Source organism: Oncorhynchus masou, chromosome 13 (genome assembly GCF_036934945.1).
Source record: "Oncorhynchus masou masou isolate Uvic2021 chromosome 13, UVic_Omas_1.1, whole genome shotgun sequence".
Taxonomy (NCBI): domain Eukaryota; kingdom Metazoa; phylum Chordata; class Actinopteri; order Salmoniformes; family Salmonidae; genus Oncorhynchus; species Oncorhynchus masou.
In genome coordinates this window covers 30,676,957-30,699,635 of record NC_088224.1, presented here as the reverse complement: position 1 = coordinate 30,699,635, position 22,679 = coordinate 30,676,957, and the positions used below count along the sequence as shown (strand labels likewise).

General features: G+C 41.7%; 1 protein-coding gene across 1 annotated transcript in view; it reads right to left on the bottom strand.

Moving 5' to 3' along the window:
* Window positions 1–20,820, bottom strand: part of LOC135553307 (collagen alpha-1(XXII) chain-like) — a 75,261-nt gene extending 54,441 nt beyond the window's left edge. The window contains exons 1-5 of the mRNA XM_064985471.1: window positions 20,578–20,820; window positions 16,229–16,301; window positions 15,915–16,060; window positions 15,072–15,638; window positions 7,950–8,030 (exon numbers count right to left, since the gene is read on the bottom strand). Of these exons, the coding sequence (XP_064841543.1) occupies window positions 7,950–8,030; window positions 15,072–15,638; window positions 15,915–16,008 (742 nt within the window). The 5' untranslated portion in view covers window positions 16,009–16,060; window positions 16,229–16,301; window positions 20,578–20,820. The remainder of the gene's footprint in view (window positions 1–7,949; window positions 8,031–15,071; window positions 15,639–15,914; window positions 16,061–16,228; window positions 16,302–20,577) is intronic.
* Window positions 20,821–22,679: the final 1,859 nt, after the last annotated feature.

Below are 22,679 nucleotides of genomic sequence, written 5' to 3'. Positions count from 1 at the left end.
TGGAATTTTCAGTACTTCAGCATAACGTTTCTTTGGTGTGACTTTCCACCATATATGGCCATACGAATGTGTAAAGGCAAGCCGATTACCTCGTTTCAAGATGGCTGCTACTTACATTCTGGTTAGCGTTGTGAAGCATAAACAAAATAAACACGGAATGCGTTGATTCACACTGAAAGCCGAGACTCCACAGATCATGAGGATGTCTTATTTGTCTAACACTGACCTACCACCAGCTCCAAGAGTCAATATTTTTATTTTACTCAACATTTTCACCAAACAACAAACATCTTGCAAGGTAAGCTTCTAATTGGTCTGTGTTTGCTATAGCTACATGGAGGATATTAAATTCATCCTTAGGTTGGTAAGAACACATCTAGCCTATTGCCAATGTTATCTGATGATGTATGACTTAATGGCAAAATCGAATGTACACCAAGTGACTATATCTTTGCGCATCAAAAATATGACCTCGCTTGCTTTGTTGAGGTTGTAGGCATCCATTACACAGGGGATTGACTACAATGGCACCTTGGCAGTCTTGTCGCCAATGATATAAGCTTTCCAGGGATATGCAGTTGACCTGGGTGGGACAAAGCAAGGCCCTTGAACCTTTCATGCGTAATGCAAACTATTGCTACCTGGCTCAGAGATGTGACTCACTGAGCATAATACATTACATTGTAAAACAGATTTCATTGCTTTAATTTCAATGCTTTAAGCATAAAATATTGTTTCTCAAGAAAATAAAAATGTAAAAACAAAGAATATCGAACAGGAAGCTAATAAGAAGGCAGCTATGAATTAGTATACCAACATAGAAGCTTGAATAAAATACTGGTTGGACTCGGATCAGGGGAGCGATTTGGACAACGAGGATTTTGACTTGGCTGACAAAGATTGCTTTCTATAAGGATTCGATACACTTTTAAATCTGTAAGTAAATTATTTTCATGACTTTATATTGCTAAATTACTATATGTGTTTAGTTTTTTATAGTTTGCTCTATTTTGATGCTTTGGATAGAGTTTGCATAGGCCTACGTAACAAGTCATTTCAATGTTATATACTGTAATTACAAAGTAGTTATTGTTTATGTTTCATATTAGTTCACTGTTTGCGGTTTGAAGTGTCATCCTTGTAGCTTATGAGAGGCCACTAAACTCTCATGGCCCTTGTTATTTGTGGTTCTCACCTCAGCCTTTGTCTCCAAAGTATTACTGTTTGCATTGTGTGTGTGCTTCACACCTTCTATGTGAGTCACTGTACAGATAACGTTTGGGCTTGGTGTTTTTACTCTACAGTAATGTAGTTTTGTAAATTTAGTCAACTAATTCTGTGTCTTACAACAATATATCCCTTTATTTTATTCACCACAGAGTGGAGGATGTAAAGGATTTGGATCATTTGAGAGGTACCCCTCCCCAGCAAGCTCCCCCCGCCGGTCAAGGTCTTCATCCCCCACTGTCATCTCAATCACCCCATCTGATGGTTCTACATCCACTCGTATTAGGCCTCATGAAAAAGAAAATAAGGGCTTGTGGCACCATTTGTACTAACATAATCAGTTTCCCCAAGACCAAGGTAAACAGCATGACAAAGACATAGGAGAGGGGGACCATACGTTGGATCAGGACTAACAAGCTGCATTGTGAAATGGAAGGACACTAGGGAAGTAACTATGATCACCACACAGCATAAGGCATTCAATAACAACCATGAAAAAGGAGGGTGAAAATGGAAGAATGACCCCATTCCTGTTTCTGTGAAGGACCACAATGTCAGCATGGGGGGTGTCGACCTATCTGATGCTCTCTCAGGTCTTCCACAAGACCAGGAAGTGGTATAAGATTTGTTTTCCACTTTGTGGACATTGCTACAGTAAATGCTTTCATTCTCCACAAGCAAATGGCCAAAGCAAAAGGTCAAACCCCTCTCTCCCAGTTGGCTTTCCGAGAGCAGCTGGTGTTGGCAATGGCTGAATTGGGGGCCCAAAGCGAACTCACAACCATCACAAGACTCCCCACTCAAGGTGAGCACAACTATCCAACACACATGGGAAAAGGAAGAACTACAAGCATTGCACAAAACACAGGGAGAAAAAAAGGGTGAAATGCCAGTTCGCTTTTTGTTTCCTGGCAAAGAGGGACTGCTTCAAAGACTATCACAACATGCACAAGCTAGTGAAATCTTATCATCTACACCTGGGATGTAAAATGAACATGAATGCCATTTGTAAATAGTTCCGCTTATTTCTATTTTTGCGCATTTTTTTTGTGAAAGACACGTGTGTAACCAAGTTTGTGTTTGATAAGACATTTTTATGTATATTTTTATATATAGCTGTTGCTTTTATAATGTTTTTGTAAACAGTTCATTTGTGTGTGGAACCAATACATTGGCTATGCCTAGGCTAAACATTCAGCGATGTTGAAAAAACACTTGGATATCCCTTGTATGTCCCCCGACACCACCACAATGATTGAGAGAGGTTGGTTTTGTAGATTTTTTTTGTTTTAGTGAACAATAACTTTTAGGCACATCCAGTGTGCAAAAACAGTGCCATTACCACTTTCTGATGCTTTGGTGAGGTTGAAAGGACACTTGAATGGACCATGGATACCCCAATACACCACCAATGTTTGAGTGAGGTTGACATGTTAGAAATGGTGTTTTTGTACTGAAAAAATACCATTTAGGAAATACAAATAAGTAATAGCACTGGAATGATCTAATTTACAGACATATGCCAATTTGGAGAGGTTTAGGGACACTTGGAAACATCCAGTGACCAAAGCTGACACCACTTACTAAAACATCTGCCCATTTCTAGTTGTTAGGTCTATCAATCCCATTTTTTATCTGATGATGTGGAAGCCATCTGTGTTTCCAGCTCTGGGCATCAATAATTCACTTATAGCTTGCCAATGAAAGGGGTGGTATACAGAAGATAGCTCTATTTGGTAAAAGACCAAGTCGCTCCACTTTTCAGTTTGCTGCAGATAACGACTGGAAAGAGTGGCAAAAATAAATCTATCTGGACTGTTTTATCTCCAGCTCTCCATTCAAAGACTCAATCATGGACACTCTTACTGACAGTTGTGGCTGCTTTGCACAATATTTTGTTGCTTCTACCTTCCTGCCCTTTGTGCTGTTGTCTGTGCTCAATAATGTTTGCACCATGTTTTGTGCTGCTGCCATGTTGTGTTGCTATCATGTTGTTGTCATGTTGTGTTGCTACCATGCTGTGTTTTCATGTGTTGCTGCCATGCTGTGTTGTTGTCTAAGGTCTCTCTTTATGTAGTGTTGTGGTGTCTCTGTTGTCACGATGTGTGTTTTGTACTATATTTTTATTTTATTTTTAATCCCAGCCCCTGTCCCCGCAGGAGGCCTTTTGCCTTTTGGTAGGGCGGTATTCTAAATAAGAATTTGTTCTTAACTGACTTGCCTAGTTAAATAAAGGTTAAATACATGTATATATAATGGCAAGAACAGCTCAATAAAATAAAGAGAAACGACGGTCCATCAGGTCAGTCAATACGGAACATTTCAAGAACTTTTAAAGTTTCTTCAAGTGCAGCTGCTACTGAAATGAAGCGTTATGATGAAACTGTCTCTCATGAGAACAGCCACAGGAAAGGAAGACCCGGAGTTCATAGAGTTACCAGCCTCAGACTTTTCAGCCCAAATAAATGCTTCACAAAGTTCAAGTAACATCTCAACATCAACTGTTCAGAGGAGACTTGGTGAATCAGGCCTTCGTGGTCGAATTGCTGCAAAGAACCCACTACTAAAGGAAACTAATAATAAAAAGAGACTTGCTTGGTCCCAGAAACACTAGCAATGAACATTAGACTGGTGAAAATCTGTCCTTTGGTCTGATGAGAGCAAATTTAAGATTTTTGGTTCCAACTGCCATGCCTTTGTGAGACGCAGAGTAGGTGAACGGATTATCTCCGCATGTGTGGTTCCCACCGTGAAGCATATATTGGCGGAGGTATGGGCGTGCTTTTCTGGTGACACTGTCTGTGATTTATTTAGAATTCAAGGCACAATTAACCAGCATTGCTACCACAGCATTCTGCAGTGATACGCCATCCCATTTGATTTGTGCTAAGTGGGACTATCATTTTGTTTTTCAACAGGACAATGACCCAAAACATCTCCAGGCTGTGTAAGGGCTATTTGACCAAGGAGGAGAGTGATGGAGTGCTGCACAATCACCTGACCTCAACACATTTGAGATGGTTTGGGATGAGTTGGACCGCAGAGTGAAGGAAAAGCATCCAACAAGTGCTAAGAATATGCCAACAAGTGCTACTTCAAGACTGTTGGAAAAGCATTCCAGGTGAATCTGGTTCAGAGAATTTCAAGCGTGTGCAGAGCTGTCATCAAGGCTACTTTCAAGAATCTCAAATATAAAATATATTTTTGATTTGATTAACACTTTTTTGGTTACTGCGTGATTCCATATATGTGTTATTTCATAGTTTTGATGTCTGCACTATTAATCAACAATGTAGAAAATAGTAAAAATAAAGAAAAACCCATGAATGAGTAGGTGTGTCCAAACTTTTGACTGGTACTGTATATATTCAAGGAATACCAGTACCTAGTTATTGTGCAGGGGTACGAGGTAATCGAGGTACAGTTGAAGTCGGAAGTTTACATACATTTAGGTTGGAGTCATTAAAACTTGCTTTTCAACCAATCCACAAATTTCTTGTAAACGAACTATAGTTTTGGCAAGTCGGTTAGAACACCTACTTTGTGCATGACACAAGTAATTTTTCCAACAATTCTTTACAGACAGATTATTTCTCTTTTAATTCGCTCTGTATCACAATTCCAGTGGGTCAGAAGTTTACATACACTAAGTTGACTGTACCTTTAAACAGCTTGGAAAATTCCAGAAAATGATGCCATAGCTTTAGAAGCTTCAGATAGGCTAATTGACATGATTTGAGTCAATTGGAGGTGTACCTGTGGATGTGTTTCAAGGCCCACCTTCAAACTCAGTGCCTCTTTGCTTGATATCATGGGAAAATCAAAAGAAATCAGCCAAGACCTCAGAAAAAAATTGTAGACCTCCACAAGTCTGGCTCATCCTTGGGAGCAATTTCCAAATGACTGAAGGTACCACGTTCATCTGTACAAACAATCGTAAGCAAGTTTAAACACCATGGGACCACGCAGCCATCATACCACCCAGGAAGGAGACATGTTCGGTCTACTAGAGATAAACGTACTTTGGTGCGAAAAGTGCAAATCAATCCCAGAACAAAAGCAAAGGACCTTGTGAAGATGCTGGAGGAAACAGTTACAAACGTATCTATATCCACAGTAAAACAAGTCCTATATCGATATAACCTGATAGGCCGCTCAGCAAGGAAGAAGCCACTGCTCCAAAACCGCCATAAAAAATGCCAGACTACGGTTTGCAACTGCACATGGGGACAAACATAATGCGTTTTGGAGAAATGTCCTCTGGTCTGAAGAAACACAAATAGAACTGTTTGGCAACAAGGACCATTGTTATGTTTCGAGGAAAAAGGGGGAGGCTTGCAAGCCGAAGAACACCATCCCAACCGTGAAGCACGGGGGTGGCAGCATCATGTTTTCGGGGTGCTTTGCTATGTCAGGAATTGTGAAAAACTGAGTTTAAATGTTTTGGCTAAGATGTATGTAAACTTCCGACTTTAACTGTATGTACATATAAATTAGGTAGGTAGGGGTGAAGTGTCTAGGCCACAGGATAGATAATGAACAGTAACAGCAGTGTGTGTGTGTGTGTGTGTGTGTGTGTGTGTGTGTGTGTGTGTGTGTGTGTGTGTGTGTGTGTGTGTGTGTGTGTGTGTGTGTGTGTGTGTGTGTGTGTGTGTGTGTGTGTGTGTGTGTGTGTGTGTGTGTATTAACCCATATCTGCCAATCAATCAAACACACACTGAGGTCTTCCTGCAGAATTCAGCTGTACATAATATATGAAATAATATATATGTATTTATATATGTCTCAACCTCCAGTATTTATGCTGCAGTAGTTTATGTGTCGGGGGGCTAGGGTCAGTTTGTTATATCTGGAGTACTTCTCCTGTCCTATTTGGTGTCCTGTGTGAATTTAAGTGTGCTCTCTCTAATTCTCTCTTTCTCGCTTTCTTTCTCTCTCTCGGGGGACCTGAGCCCTAGGACCATGCCTCAGGACTACCTGACATGATGACTCCTTGCTGTCCCCAGTCCACCTGGCCGTGCTGCTGCTCCAGTTTCAACTGTTCTGCCTGTAATTATTATAGGACCATGCTGGTCATTTATGAACATTTGAACATCTTGGCCATGTTCTGTTATAATCTCCGCCCGGCACAGCCAGAAGAGGACTGGCCACCCCACATAGCCTGGTTCCTCTCTAGGTTTCTTCCTAGGTTTTGGCCTTTCTAGGGAGTTTTTCCTAGCCACCGTACTTCTACACCTGCATTGCTTGCTGTTTGGGGTTTTAGGCTGGGTTTCTGTACAGCACTTTGAGATATCAGCTGATGTACGAAGGGCTATATAAATACATTTGATTTGAATTTGATTTGATTTGATTTAGCAGAAGCTTTAATCCAGTGGCCTAAAGTTATGGGTGCATACAATTATTGTTGTTGTGAATGTGATGCATTTTCAAACAACTGCATATAGTTGTAGTGATTTATCCTCATTGCTTCCTCTTTATACTGCAGTAAATGCCCAGCCACATAATTAGCACCCTGGTGTTGTCTACTAGAGGATGTGATATATCAGGTCTAGTCAGCGGGAACCACTGGAGAAGCTGTTGTTTTAAACACCAGCTCTGCCAGAAGACATCAGCTTCTCAGACAGGTTTACAACCAACATTGTAAAACCTCTGTTCTTCCCCGGATAGGGTTTTCCTGAACTTGGCTGAAAAGCTGTTTCAATACTCAGGAGCAGTAAAGGAAAGAAGATTAAGCAGTAAAACTCTGAATTATGTCATTATTCATATCGCTTTGATACACTAGATTGCGAGGCAAATTAGCATTTTGAACAGCCTGTAAAGCTAGCATTTCTCACTGCTCGATGTTCTCTGTGAGTTAGACATCTCCGTGTCGTGACTCCAATACTTGTTTTCTGATCTGCTTTCACGATATTGTAAGCATTTCAAACTAGATTTGACAGTTCCCTCTCCCCAGGTAAAGAGGCTGTAGCAGGAGTCAGACTTCCCATCCCTGTCTGTTTCTCCTCTTAGCGTGGTGAATGTGAGTGGGAGGCATAGACAGGAACTTAGATCCCTTAAGACTGTAAGACAACATCCTACCTATCTGGTTAAGCACTACAGCTCCACTTTTCTCAAAGTCAGAAACACAGCCACTGACAATAGAGACCACAAAAAGAACCTGAACCTGCTTAGGGTCCTTTAATATAACTAGTAAATAGAGAACTAGAACGTAATTACTATTTTTAAGATGTCATAGATAGTGTTATAGTTTCTGTTCATTTAGCAAAACGCCCCACCTCCTCTCGTAGTCGAATGGAAAGTCTGTGGATCAACTCCAGGGAAGTAGGCTACTTCAGGAGCAAGCTTTGATACTTTTTGTAACATTATAGCAATGGAAAACTGCCCCAGCGAATGGATAAATGAATCGATATGTTTTAGCTTGTCTCAAATACTTATTCCGTTGTGTTCTCGAAGGAAGGCCTTTAGTGATCGAGGAGAAGGTATAGAAAGTCATTTAGCAATTCATTTACCATCTGGTCTTACATATTAAAAAAGAATGAAAAACAAACAGGTATTTGTGTAGCAGGCCTATAGTCAGGTGCTGTTATTTACCATGATTGCATAGATCCAATGATCCTTTCAGTCAGACCTAAGATACCTTGCATTTGACCATTCTGTTTGATGAATGTGAAACACTGAGAAAAGTTTAAAGTGAAAAAAGAGAGAAGAAAAGTTGTATTTACCTGGAACTTCTTCCAATCCATAGCTGGTGCTGTTGGGCTTGAAGCGGTCTGGTTGGACCTTCATATTGGGGCATAGCACATCTGAGAGAGCAGAATTGGATTGGGGTAAGAGAAAATCTTATAGTTTATCTCTTCCATATACAGTAATTCAAGGTAGCACTTTGTATTATAATTTGTCTTACGCTGCAAGAATACAATGATTGGATTCATAGAAACCTTGTTAGCTACATAGTTGTCATTGAATAGGCTTATTAGTTTTAACTCGATGATCAGAGTTTAAAAGGGAGTGTCCCATTGAAATGGGATCCTTCATTAAAACTACCTGTAGATCTGATGCAGTCTATTTGACACAGACAGACTGCACCCAGACAGAAGATACATTCCCTCTGGCTCCAGTAGGAGTAGGGCTGCATGCACCAGCCCCAGTGGTGACCGTGTTAGACTCTCTATCTCTCTCTCTCACACACACACACACACACACACACACACACACACACACACACACACACACACACACACACACACACACACACACACACACACCCAAATGTATTGTTAATCGTAAGTGTGTAAGTGCAGTTAGTTCCTCTGATGCCGACTTATCATAGAGTAGCATCACGGTTCAAGGCCAATAATGTGAGTTAAAACTGAATTCCTCTGGTCTTAACACAATTATGTTGAGGAATTTAAATAAGTACATCGTCAACACCATTTAGTGCTAGTGCGTCTGCTCTCCTCTCAATCGTCATAGCTGACAACTGTTTCAGGGATTTGATCAATAGAGATCAAAGGAATGAGAATTGAGGTCTCTATATTGCCTGTTTTTGCACATGAACATCATACAACAAACCATACAGTGTTCCAGGAAAGTAGAATGAGGTGGGTACATGTACATTATACTGTACCCCATCTCCAACTGAGCCACTAATCTCCATCCCATTGTGCCAGCAGCATTGATACCGGTTCCCTCAGCAACAAATACATGGAACATTTTGGATGGGGTATTCCCTCTTTCAAATAGAAAATACTTCTCTGCCAATGCAAACTAACCCTGATTGGGGGTGTGGCCATTCTTCTCTGTCACCACTGGCATCACTCTGAGATGTGTGTATGAGCGTGCGTGCGTGCGTGCGTGTGTGCGTGTGTGTGTGTGTGTGTAAAGCAGCCAGACACCCAAACCGCACAGCAGATCGTGGCTCTGACAATCATGTACTATCAGACCCTGTAATTTTCTTTAATCGCAGCTATAAAAAGGACTTTGTTGAGTTAGGATGGCTTTAACTTAACTATGGCATCCATTTTACAGGGATGGCTCAGACTCTTGGCATGTCTTGTTCTTTGTAAATGCAGTGTCAAGTGCATAATTGGAAAATCCAGGTAGACAGTGTATCCTTGGTAGACTGTCAGTGTGTCACGGTCTTCATGTCTAGTCATAAGTTGTTTACTGGGGCAGAAAAGGAAGTAAGCAAGCGATGTGGTCTCTCTCTCTGAGCTGTGCTTCATGTTGTGTGATTGTTTGTGTCCTTGCTTGTTCAGTTTGCGTTAACTTGTTAGACTACGTCTTTCTTCTAACATTTATTTGTGTTTTTACATACGATGCAAAAAAAAGTGTATATCTTAAACTTAAACAGTTTGGGACTATATTAACAATGGACTATTGACACAACAAACACCAAAAGATAGTTTTTGCATGGAGTTTTCCATTTATTTAAGCATTTCCAAACTTATAAACAGAAGAGGATTTGCTGGTGGTTATAGGAGGTTTTTAAATCAGTTTTTAGTAATACTACATACCTACTGCGGCCAACAATTACAATGCTAGCTTAGAAAAGATAGTTATGCAGCAGGTAGCCTAGTGGTCAGAGCATTGGGCCAGTAACTGAAAGGTTGCTAGATTGAGTCCAAGAGCTGACAAGGTCAAATCTGTCGTTCTGCCCCTGTACAAGGCAGTTAGCCCACTGTTCCTAGGCCGTCATTGTAAATAAGAATTTGCTCTTAACTGGCTTGCCTAGTTAAATAAAGGTTAATTTTTTTTTTATTATGCGTCAATGTGTTTTAACAATCAACCATAACTGAAGGCCTGAGACTGAGCTCACTGCAGAGCTAGCTGCTCCCTCTCCTTGTGTCCCAACATCTATAATTTAGAGATCCACCTCAGAGGTATTAAAATGGAAGCAATGCAGGGCAGAGCTCTTTGCTTCTGGGGCCCAGTGGTATATCACAGGTCTAATACACCAGCAGTAACATACAATGCAACAGCAACTTGAGCTGAATCTGCATTTTGAGGCTCATTAACTACTGGGCTATTTTCCGAATGCATCTCTCTCTTGAATGCAGCCACGCTGCTCTTTTGTATCACCACTGGGAAAGAGATATCTGCTGAGAGTGGAAATGCCATGTCATGGGTGGAATGGGAGGTCATATGCAAGGTCAAGTGTGTCCATGCTCTTGTATCTTGTAGTGGAGCAGGTGATGTGTGTGTGTATGTGTGTATGTGTATATATATATATATATATATATATATATATATATATATATATATATATATATATATATATATATACAGTGCCTTGCGAAAGTATTCGGCCCCCTTGAACTTTGCGACCTTTTGCCACATTTCAGGCTTCAAACATAAAGATATAAAACTGTATTTTTTTGTGAATAATCAACAACAAGTGGGACACAATCATGAAGTGGAACGACATTTATTGGATATTTCAAACTTTTTTAACAAATCAAAAACTGAAAAATTGGGCGTGCAAAATTATTCAGCCCCTTTACTTTCAGTGCAGCAAACTCTCTCCAGAAGTTCAGTGAGGATCTCTGAATGATCCAATGTTGACCTAAATGACTAATGATGATAAATACAATCCACTTGTGTGTAATCAAGTCTCCGTATAAATGCACCTGCACTGTGATAGTCTCAGAGGTCCGTTAAATGCACAGAGAGCATCATGAAGAACAAGGACCACACCAGGCAGGTCCGAGATACTGTTGTGAAGAAGTTTAAAGCCGGATTTGGATACAAAAAGATTTCCCAAGCTTTAAACATCCCAAGGAGCACTGTACAAGCGATAATATTGAAATGGAAGGAGTATCAGACCACTGCAAATCTACCAAGACCTGGCAGTCCCTCTAAACTTTCAGCTCATACAAGGAGAAGACTGATCAGAGATGCAGCCAAGAGGCCCATGATCACTCGGGATGAACTGCAGAGATCTACAGCTGAGGTGGGAGACTCTGTCCATAGGACAACAATCAGTTGTATATTGCACAAATCTGGCCTTTATGGAAGAGTGGCAAGAAGAAAGCCATTTCTTAAAAATATCCATAAAAAGTGTCGTTTAAAGTTTGCCACAAGCCACCTGGGAGACACACCAAACATGTGGAAGAAGGTGCTCTGGTCAGAAGAAACCAAAATTGAACTTTTTGGCAACAATGCAAAACGTTATGTTTGGCTTAAAAGCAACACAGCTCATCACCCTGACCACACCATCCCCACTGTCAAACAAGGTGGTGGCAGCATCATGGTTTGGGCCTGCTTTTCTTCAGCAGGGACAGGGAAGATGGTTAAAATTGATGGGAAGATGGATGGAGCCAAATACAGGACCATTCTGGAAGAAAACCTGATGGAGTCTGCAAAAGACCTGAGACTGGGACGGAGATTTGTCTTCCAACAAGACAATGATCCAAAACATAAAGCAAAATCTACAATGGAATGGTTCAAAAATAAACATATCCAGGTGTTAGAATGGCCAAGTCAAAGTCCAGACCTGAATCCAATCGAGAATCTGTGGAAAGAACTGAAAACTGCTGTTCACAAATGCTCTCCATCCAACCTCACTGAGCTCAAGCTATTTTGCAAGGAGGAATGGGAAAAAAATTCAGTCTCTCGATGTGCAAAACTGATAGAGACATACCCCAAGCGACTTACAGCTGTAATCACAGCAAAAGGTGGCGCTACAAAGTATTAACTTAAGGGGACTGAATAATTTTGCACGCCCAATTTTTCAGTTTTTGATTTGTTAAAAAAGTTTGAAATATCCAATAAATGTCGTTCCACTTCATGATTGTGTCCCACTTGTTGTTGATTCTTCACAAAAAAATACAGTTTTATATCTTTATGTTTGAAGCCTGAAATGTGGCAAAAGGTCACAAAGTTCAAGGGGGCCGAATACTTTCCCAGGCACTGTATATATATATATATTTATTTGTATAGTCAGAGTATATATATATATATATATATATATATATATATATATATATATATATATACACTGACTATACAAATAATTAAGAACACCTGCTCTTTCCATGACAGACTGAGCAGGTGAATCTAGTTGAAAGTTATGATCCGTTATTGATGTCATTTGTTAAATCCACTTCAATCAGTGTAGATGAAGGGGAGGAGACAGGTTAAGACATGGATTATTGAGACAATTGAGACATGGATTATGTGTGTCATTTCAGAGGTTGAATGGGCAAGACAAAAGACTGAATTGCCTTTGAACAGGGTATGGTAGTACAGTAGGTGCCAGGCTCACCGGTTTGTGTTAAGAGCTACAATGCTGATGGGTTTTTCACACTCAACAGTTTTCCATGTGTATCAATTATGGTCTACCACCTAAGGACATCCAGCCAACTTGACAAAACTGTGGGAAGCACTGGAGTCAACATGGGCCAGCATCCCTGTGGAATGCTTTCAACACCTTGTAGATTCCATGTCCTGACTCAATATTAGGACGGTGTTCCTAATGTTTGATATACTCAGTGTATATGAAATTGAAAATTAATTTAATTAAATACAAAACCTTTTTTCATCTAATTCCTATGGGCCTTGGGTCTCCTTGGGCTTCCAGACTAGGAAGCCATTCATCAACTACATCCTCTGAAGCCAAAGCACTGGAATAGCCAAACCTACAGTGGTGTTACACTTTGATCAAATCGTGTGTACCCTATTTTTATTTTTTATTTAACAAGGCAAGTCAGTTAATAACAAATTCTTAATTACAATGCCGGCCTACCCCGGCTAAACCCGGAAGACGCTGGGCCAATTGTGCACCTCCCTATGCGACTCCCAATCACGACCGGATGTGATACAGCCTGGAATCGAACCAGGGACTCTTAGTGACGAATCAAACCGGCTCGTCAGTAAAAAGATCATGGCAGTTAAATAGTCTTTGATTTAGCTAACACGCCTTTCACGTTTAGTTGAGTTCAAATGTTTCTGTGTTTATACTGTATATATACAGTATATTCTCCCAGCACTTTGTTTAACAGTGGTGGGCTGGTAACATTTGATGAAAAGGTGAAAATATACAATGTAGAAGTCCTAAAATGCTCTGTAGGAACAACTTGAAACATTAGAACTGTAATTTTCAGAGCAAAAATAACTTGGGCCGCTCTGTGTGGTGCCCACCGATATTCTTAGATACACTAGCAGCATGGTGATCATAGAGATTACAGAAAGAAACATGTTGAATGGCCATGAACCTGTGGCCTGGGCAAAATCAGTTAGTGACCCCTGGGTGCACTTATCCTCATATCATAATAGATTGCATATCTGGAAGCATTATGACAAGTGAGTAATGTATAGATGGAGTCCAAGGTGGGTATATGAACATTGGAATCTGTGGTCTCAAAGGGAAGGCTCAGGCTTAAGAGCTTCCAAATGAATCTCCTTGCGCCTTGCCAAACTCAAGTGGGTAAAGTATCACTAACTACACAAGTATGCCTGTCTGACTTAAGTGAAGAATCGAGGCTCTGCTTACAGTATGATTCTGAGTTAACACTAAACACAGCTCTGAATACCGTAGTGTTGCTGTCCTGTTGTGCTCGAACAGCAGTGAGTGAATCAATGAATGCATCTATATTGGCACCCTATTCCCTTCGTAGTGCACGACATTTGACCAGTTCCCAATGGAGTGGCATTTCAGAGACAGCCGATGTTAAAATGATGGTTCAACACTTATCTCGTGACGAGGCCCTAATCGGCAGGTACAGCCGTGTGACTGCGGAATACTCGGGATGTCCCTACCCTGAACCCTAACCACAAAGTTTCTAAAACACGCTGTGCTGTCTTTGCCCTAGCCCTAACCTTTTTAACCGCTACCCTTACCATAACTCCCGCCCTTACATTAGCCATTTTAAATATAAACTTTGACGTCAGAGCATGGAGGTTGCAAGGATCCTGTTTAGATTATTCAGTTTCAGGCATACACTGCTTTCCCGTCCAGCTAGTTTTAGTGGGGAACGTAAACTGTGGAGTGTGAAGCATCCAACCAACCATCTTCTGTCCTGTCCTGTATGTACAGTACACACTCACTCCTCCACTTTCCTCACCTGCCCAGAGCCACCCCAGGCCACATACCTCACTGTTTTAGCACTTATAAATGTTTATTGTCAAGGCATTTTAAATATATATTTGTTGTTATTTATAATGATTAACAAAAATATTGCAACATATTTGTTCTGAAAGTGTCCCTATCAGAGGGTGGGTCCTGGAAAAGACATTGAGGTTAGAGTAATTCAGGCTATCCACCATTCCGCACATCTTAACCAAACGTTTACCCAGTAGTCACTGGGGCAAGCGGCCACAAAAATCTATCTGTTGCAAAAACTATAATTCACTAGTCGATCTCTGCTTAACGCCCACACCTCACACATATCATGTCACATCCAGTCAGAGACGAGGAAGCACAGGAAGGAGCGGGCTTAGTCGAGGGGAAAGGCCTATTCGAGAGGAAAGACGTTTGCAGTGTGTTTTAAGGGTACATACGTTCAGAGTGATATAGATTTAGCTATCTTTATAGTGCATTTTAAAGTCACATGTTATATATTAAGAAGGTTTAGGCTTTTGATTAATAGAAGTAGCTGCATTTCCAATGGAATTTGAGACCCAATTCTGTCATCCCGATTGTGTATGTAATGTAGACATCTTGTTGGAATTTGTTTCCTGACAAACTAAAGAGCAAGGGCAGTCACAGAAAAATCATACACCTGATGACCTACTCTCACAGAGCCTCCTTCTCAGACTGTTATGGGTTACTAACTCTCACAGATTCTCCTTCTCAACAGAGTCTCCTTCTTACTCTCACAGAGCCTGTGTGATTGGTTGCTTACTTTCACAGAGCCGTCTCCTCAGCCGCCCTCTGATCTTGTCGATGGCATTGAAGTCTGTCACATGGAACACGTGAGCGTTCTTAGGTTCTGCAACGATCTCCTCCAGCTCCACCTTCAGAGCCTCCCCGATGCCCACAGCGAACATCCTCACCCCGGCCTTCGCCGCCGCCTTTGACGGTTCCAAGACGTAATCTTGACTCCTCCCGTCTGTCAGGAGGATAGCCACCTTCTGGATGCCCTTGGCTGCAGGCCTGGCCCCGGCCCGCTCTGTGAAGATGTTGGTGGTGGTGTAGCTGATGGCATCCCCGGTCATGGTGTTCCCTCCCAGGTAGCGGATGTTCCTGGCGGCCCTCTTCACCTCGTCCATGGTGCGGTAGAGTCCCAGGTTGAACTCGGTGGCGGGCCGGTCGCTGTAGCGTACCACGGCCACACGCGTCTTGTCCGGGCCCACGTCGAACGACTCCACCAGGTTGGAGACCCACTGGCGGATCTTCTCAAAGTTCTCCTTCCCCACACTGGACGACGTGTCCAGGATGAACACCAGGTCATAGTGCACGTTCTTACAGCCTGAGAGGAAGTGAAAGGTAGTATGTTAGAATTCAGACCTGAGGAATTCCCAGTACTGTACACAAAGATAGTAAGAACCAGGCTTGGGTTCAAATTGTATTTATTTTATTTCTAACTCTTGAGGATTGAGCTACTGTGGAGTGCCAGGTGGGAAAGGTTTCTTCTTTTAGGACTACTCCATTGGTTCCTTTGAGCCAGACAAGCTCAGTGTGGCGCAAAGTATATAAAAGAAAACAAATACTATTTGAACCAGCTAGTTACAGCTGATGCCCTTACCTGCCCTGCTTTGAGCATCAACCCTCTGTCCTGAGAGAGCCAGTGCCAGTATGACCAGGACTAGGGAAGCCCTGCATGCCAGTCGCAGCTCCATATCGGCCTCTCGTCTGGTTATGTTTTGATCTTAGAATATGAATGTTTCCAACCTGGAGACGGGAAATTCCACAGTAACGGAAGTACGCTTTGACTTAGAGTTTTCACCTTGGAATGTATGCCAAACAAAAACCATTGATTTCAAAGTTTCACATGAACGCATTTACCAGAAGAACTGTGCAGATGCAAAGTTTGGTAACAAAATGATGGTAAAATCTTACTCCGGTTTTTATGCGGCCACGTTTTCCAGGGAACTCTGCTGAATACCTGCTCCCAATTAATATTCAAATATGTCTGCAGAAACAACGGGGTGTCAGCTTTGAAACATGTATTTTGGTTATTGAACTACAGCAGGTGAACATAATTATGGGAGTTACATTATGGGTCCCTGATCTGTACTACACAGAAGTGCATAATTATGGATATGCATGTCATTCTCTTCACGGTGATGTATCCTGAATAGGTACACACAGGCAGAAATACACAATATCCTTCTTTTGCATATTTGGGTATTATCATACATACGGACTATTATTGTAATATGCTCGCCTCCAAGCAAAACCACATTTGGCTAGTCCGGACCAAGCCTGAAGCAATCATAGACGTCTGTGTTTCACAAGTTTGTCCATCACAGCAAAGCAGAGTAGAGTTCAGTAGAGTACAGTAAAGTAAAGTAGATATGTTCAGTACATCATACTGTACTGTACTTTACTGTTCTCTACTGTACTGTGCTGTCCAAACATGTGAAACATACATCTATGATAGGTTCAGATTTGGTCCAGTCCGTCTGTGGACTTTAACAGCAAGGCCAGGGTGAACTGACCAAATTTCAACTACTTTTCAACGTCCATGGACGTCCGGTGTTGGTCGGTGCTCAGTGGCTGAGGATGCTGGTTACAGTAAATGGAGAGAGGTTAGGTGGTAAGTGTCTGTAAGAGCCAGGAGAGATGACATTACCTGTAGAGAAATCACAGAAAGGGGCAGAGAGAGAGGGTCATATCAAATGTATTTTTAAAACCCTTTTTACATCATTGGTGCTCATGGGAATGCCCAGACATCAACAGATCATCATGTCAAACTACCAAGAAGCAGACAGGTGCAAGAGACAACTGGAAATGTCCTGTTGCCTGAGCCACAATATCCTAAACCACAATATCCTAAACCGCAATACTGGAATGCAATATAATGTTAAATGTCTTGTGATTCAGATAAACAGCTGTTATTTTGGGAATATTGATTTTTACAAACAGCTACAATTCTATACTCAAGCTCTCATTTAATCATTGAGGATTATTCTAAAGGTATGCATCTCTTCGGGAAGTAGATTCATTGAGGAATGTGCCAGTTGAGCAGGCCAATTGAAACTAACCCAGTGACTGGACTGATTTGGAAGTAGAACCACTGAGTGGTTTGTCATTGGAAAGAAATCAGTGACAGTGCTCCTGGAGTTACATAGTGTAATTTAGAAGTGGGTCACGCACACACACATCAACTCTGCAAAGCGCTTACTGAGTCACCATAGAGAAGTTACAATGCCTGTGTGATCAAACGTATCTATATCTTTAAGTCATCCTTACAGGAAGTGTGTCTGTGTAATTTAACAGCAGGGAACTAGGCCCAAGGACCAGAGACAAATATGGCTGTGGGCCCAATGCTATTCTGTCATCAGAGGGCTAACTATTGTTGTGTGGGTTTGGTGTATGGAAGCCTGATGATGTGGCAATGTCTTACCATTCTCCTTGAGCTGTCATAATGCTTTGAGCTTGCTTTATCCCTTTTCCCCCCTAGCGAATCTTGTACATACAGTGCATTCGGAAAGTATTCAAACCCCTTGACTTTTAACAAATTTTGATCTAAAATGGATTAAGTTGGATTTTTTTTTCCCCTCATCAATCTTCACACAATACCTCACAAAGCAAATACAGGTTTTTAGATTTTTTTTTGCAAATCTATAAAAATAAAAATAAATGATTATCAAATATACAGTATATACAGTACGTATTCAGACCCTTTACTCAATTCTTTGTTGAAGCACCTTTGGCAGCGATTACAGTCTCGAGTCTTCTTGGGTATGATGTTACAAGTTTGGCACACCTCTATTTGGGGAGTTTCTCCCATTCTTCTCAGCAGACCTTCTCAAGCTTGCTCAGGTTGAATGGGGAGTGTCACTGGACAGCTATTTTCAGGTCTCTCCAGAGATGTTTGACCGGGTTCAAGTCCGAGCTCTGGCTGGGCCACTCAAGGACATTCAGAGACTTGTCACGATGCCACTCCTGCATTGTGTGCTTAGGGTTGTTGTCCTGTTGGAAGGTGAACCTTCGACCCAGTCTGAGGTCCTGAGTGCTCTGGAGTAGGTTTTCAGTCAAGGATCTCTCTGTACTTTTCTCTGTTTCTCCTTTCCCTTGATCCTGACTTGTCTCCTGGTCTCTGTCGCTGTAAAACATCCCCACAGCATGATGCTGCCATCACCATGCTTCAACGTAGGGATGGTGACAGATTTCCTCCAGACGTGACCTTGGCATTCAGGCCAAAGAGTTCAATCTTGGTTTCATCCGACCAGAGAATCTTATTTGTCATGGTCAGAGTCTTTTAGTTGCCTTTTCGTAAACTCAGAGGGCTGGTATGCCTTTTACTGAGGAATGTCTTCTGTCAGGCCACTCTACCATGACGTCCTGATTGGTGGAGTTCTGCAGAGATGGTTGTCCTTCTGGAAGGTCCTCCCATCTCCACAGAGGAACTCAGGAGCTCTGTCAGAGTGATCATCGGGTTCTTGGTCACCTCCCTGTCCATGGCCCTTCTCCCCCCGTTTGGCCGGGCGGCCATCTCTAGGAAGTCTTGGTGGTTCTAAACTTTTTCCATTTAAGAATGATGGAGGCCACTGTGTTTTTGGGGACCTTCAATGCTGCAGAAATCCTGTCTCTGAGCTCTATGGACAATTCCTTCGACCTCATGGATTGGTGTTTGCTCTGACATGCACTGTCAACAGTGGGACCTTTTATGTAGACAGATGTGTGCCTTTCCAAATCATGGCCAATCAATTGACTTTACCACAGGTGGACTCCAATCAAGTTGTTGAAACATCTCAATGATTATGAATGGCAACAGGATGCACCTGAGCTCAATTTCGAGTCTCATAGCAAAGGGTCTGAATAGTTATGTAAATGAGGTATTTCTGTGTTTTATTTTTTATGAATTTGCAAAAATCTCTAAAAACCTGTTTTTGCTTTGTCATTGTGGAGTATTGTGTGTAGATTGACGAGGATAAACATTTATTCAATCCATTTTAGAATAAGGACTGTAACAAAATGTGGAAAAAGTCAAGGGGTCTGAATTCTTTCCGAATGCACTGTATCTATGGACATATGTATCTTACATAGCAGTGACAGAATAATCAAATCAAGTTATACAGCTATGTGAATGTTTTAGTAAAGTAAAATGGAGGGAAATAGTGGAACCCGTTTAAAAATGTGTTGTGTCAATGTGATTCCTTCTGAGAACCTGGAACTTAATACTAGGACATGACCAAGTTTAAATTCTGTTGATATGATTCCTCTTCTCCTCTCTTGCGTTCTACAGTTACAGTACATCATAGGGCAGTGCCCACGGCCACATAACAATTGTGTGATGTCCTACACTTTGCTTATTGTCCATTATCCTCCAGGACCATGGTCATCATGACGTTAGGTTTAACCTCTAGTCTGGTTAGTTTGGCATTAGCTTACTTTATCTGATTTACCACAGAGCTATTTATGCCCTGGAGCTTTCTTAGGTTTTACTGCCATTATTAAGAAGCTCAAGGCCTATTAGTGAAATGGCTGCAAATGCTGTAATTAGTGTGTATTTAAAGCTGACGAAAATCAAAGTATAGTATATCTCAAACGCCCGCTCAAAGCACATTGCCTACTGGGAAACTTTTCAATCTTTTAAAAACTATCCACTCATCTACCCGCAAGACACATGATAGGCCTACATCTTGAATAACTAACTATTCAACAGATTGCTCATCTGAGAGATCAAATTGTGAAACATAACACGAATTTAGTGCTCCTTTGCATTTCGCATAACTTTGTCCGATCAGATAAAGCATTTTACACCACAGCCACCAGTTGTCACCACATGTGTTCCCTACATCACGCTTTCAACTCAGTTTCATTATGTTGACTTTGAAATAATTGACTAAAAAGATAAAAACATGGTGATTTTACTGAGTCCGCTCAGGAGCCTAATCCTGAGCCCAGATCTCCCTCGTACAAAGTGTGGTCTGTATCCTTTATGTGGCCTGTGTGTTTCCACATCCTTTCTCAATGGCAGACCAGGGACTACAATGCAGATGTCTATTCCAGAAACCTGACTTCCATCAACCAGCAATGATGTAAAAAACAGCACCAGTTTTCCAGTCCAAAAGGAAAAGATAGCTATTCCTGATGGAGAATCGAACATGTGGCTCCTCTGAGCAATTCATCGCGAACACAAAAATCCAAATGCACAAAAACATAAATCTACTCTCCAAATAAACTATCAATTGCCAGAAATAAAACAATTTATATGAGACAGATTGATTTAATCCTACCTGGATTGCTGACCACTCAGTTTCACTGGAGGTCTCTCTGTGTGGTCCCTATCCTCCAAGTCTCGCATGTGTGCTTGTCCCTTAGCTCAGCATAAAGGACACGCCCCCCATCCAATGATAAACTCCCCAAGGAACCTCCTTTACAGGTGTGAAGAAATTAGGATCAAGTAATCCTAAACTCCACAATGATGTCAATCCAGTGTAGTGTTGATAAAAAGTCAGTGAGATTCTGCTACAACCTCTTGGATAGGTGGATAGAGTGGCAGGGAGGAACAGACTGTAGGGGAAAGTGTAGGGTTTCACAAGGGGACGAGCTTGTACTGCTCTAGCTGCTCAGCTCATGGACATAAACAACCACGACAGGCCTGGCCAATTATAGACCAACTTTCTGGTTATAATTTTGTCTGTTTTTTTTTACGGTTCCTGGGGCTGTGACCATCTGAAGTGTTACTGCCCTCGGGGACAGGAGGCACACAGCTTCTCTTTCAGCCACTGCCTCCTCTTTCCAACCCCTCCAACCCTCCAGCCATAGCCCTGGCTCAGAGATAGCCACAGCAGAGCTGCCCTCGCCGCCTGCGGAGGACCGTGGTGGGCCGGGTCTACTGTATCAGGGGACTTGCTGTATGATGGGGAAGGGTGTATTTGAGTCGGGGAAATTATTACCAAGGAACACGTGTGCTTGACGCTTTATATCGTCTTGTGCTCCTCATCTCAGCTGACTCATGTGTAGTAGAACACCAGTTGTACATTCAGAAAAGGCTAAATTATTAAAAACAATTTAAGAAAATCTCTGTTAACCACATTGAGAAGTAATGTTTACTGGATTCCGTGTTGTCAGCCATGTACCCTGCAGGAGGTGGAAAGAAAGGGGAACCAGTGGTCTTGTTCCCCCCCCCCCCCTGCACTTCAACAGGTTTCTTCACTCCCCTCTGCTGCAAGAGGAATGCATTTATACTGGATACCAGTAAGTACATTTAAAGTACACAGCAGAGTAAACATTAAGACAACATTGTGTGGTGGTTGTGTGTTTGCTCAGGGGGAATTGAGATACAGTTCCTTGCGAAAGTATTCGGCCCCCTTGAACTTTGCGATCTTTTGCCACATTTCAGGCTTCAAACATAAAGATATAAAACTGTATTTTTTTGTGTGGCATCAACAACAAGTGGGACACAATCATGAAGTTGAACGACATTTATTGGATATTTCAAACTTTTTTAACAAATCAAAAACTGAAAAATTGGGCGTGCAAAATTATTCAGCCCCCTTTACTTTCAGTGCAGCAAACTCTCTCCAGAAGTTCAGTGATGATCTCTGAATGATCCAATGTTGACCGAAATGACTAATGATGATAAATACAATCCACCTGTGTGTAATCAAGTCTCCGTATAAATGCACCTGCACTGTGATAGTCTCAGAGGTCCGTTAAAAGCGCAGAGAGCATCATGAAGAACAAGGAACACACCAGGCAGGTCCGAGATACTGTTGTGAAGAAGTTTAAAGCCGGATTTGAATACAAAAAGATTTCCCAAACTTTAAACATCCCAAGGAGCACTTTGCAAGAGATAATATTGAAATGGAAGGAGTATCAGACCACTGCAAATCTACCAAGACCTGGCCGTCCCTCTAAACTTTCAGCTCATACAAGGAGAAGACTGATCAGAGATGCAGCCAAGAGGCCCATGATCACTCTGGATGAACTGCAGAGATCTACAGCTGAGGTGGGAGACTCTGTTCATAGGATAACAATCAGTCGTATATTGCACAAATCTGGCCTTTGTGGAAGAGTGGCAAGAAGAAAGCCATTTCTTAAAGATATCCATAAAAAGTGTTGTTTAAAGTTTGCCACAAGCCACCTGGGAGACGCACCAAACATGTGGAAGAAGGTGCTCTGGTCAGATGAAACCAAAATTGAACTTTTTGGCAACAATGCAAAATGTTATGTTTGGCGTAAAAGCAACACAGCCCATCACCCATCCCCACTGTCAAACATGGTGGTGGCAGCATCATGGTTTGGGCCTGCTTTTCTTCAGCAGGGACAGGGAAGATGGTTAAAATTGATGGGAAGATGGATGGAGCCAAATACAGGACCATTCTGGAAGAAA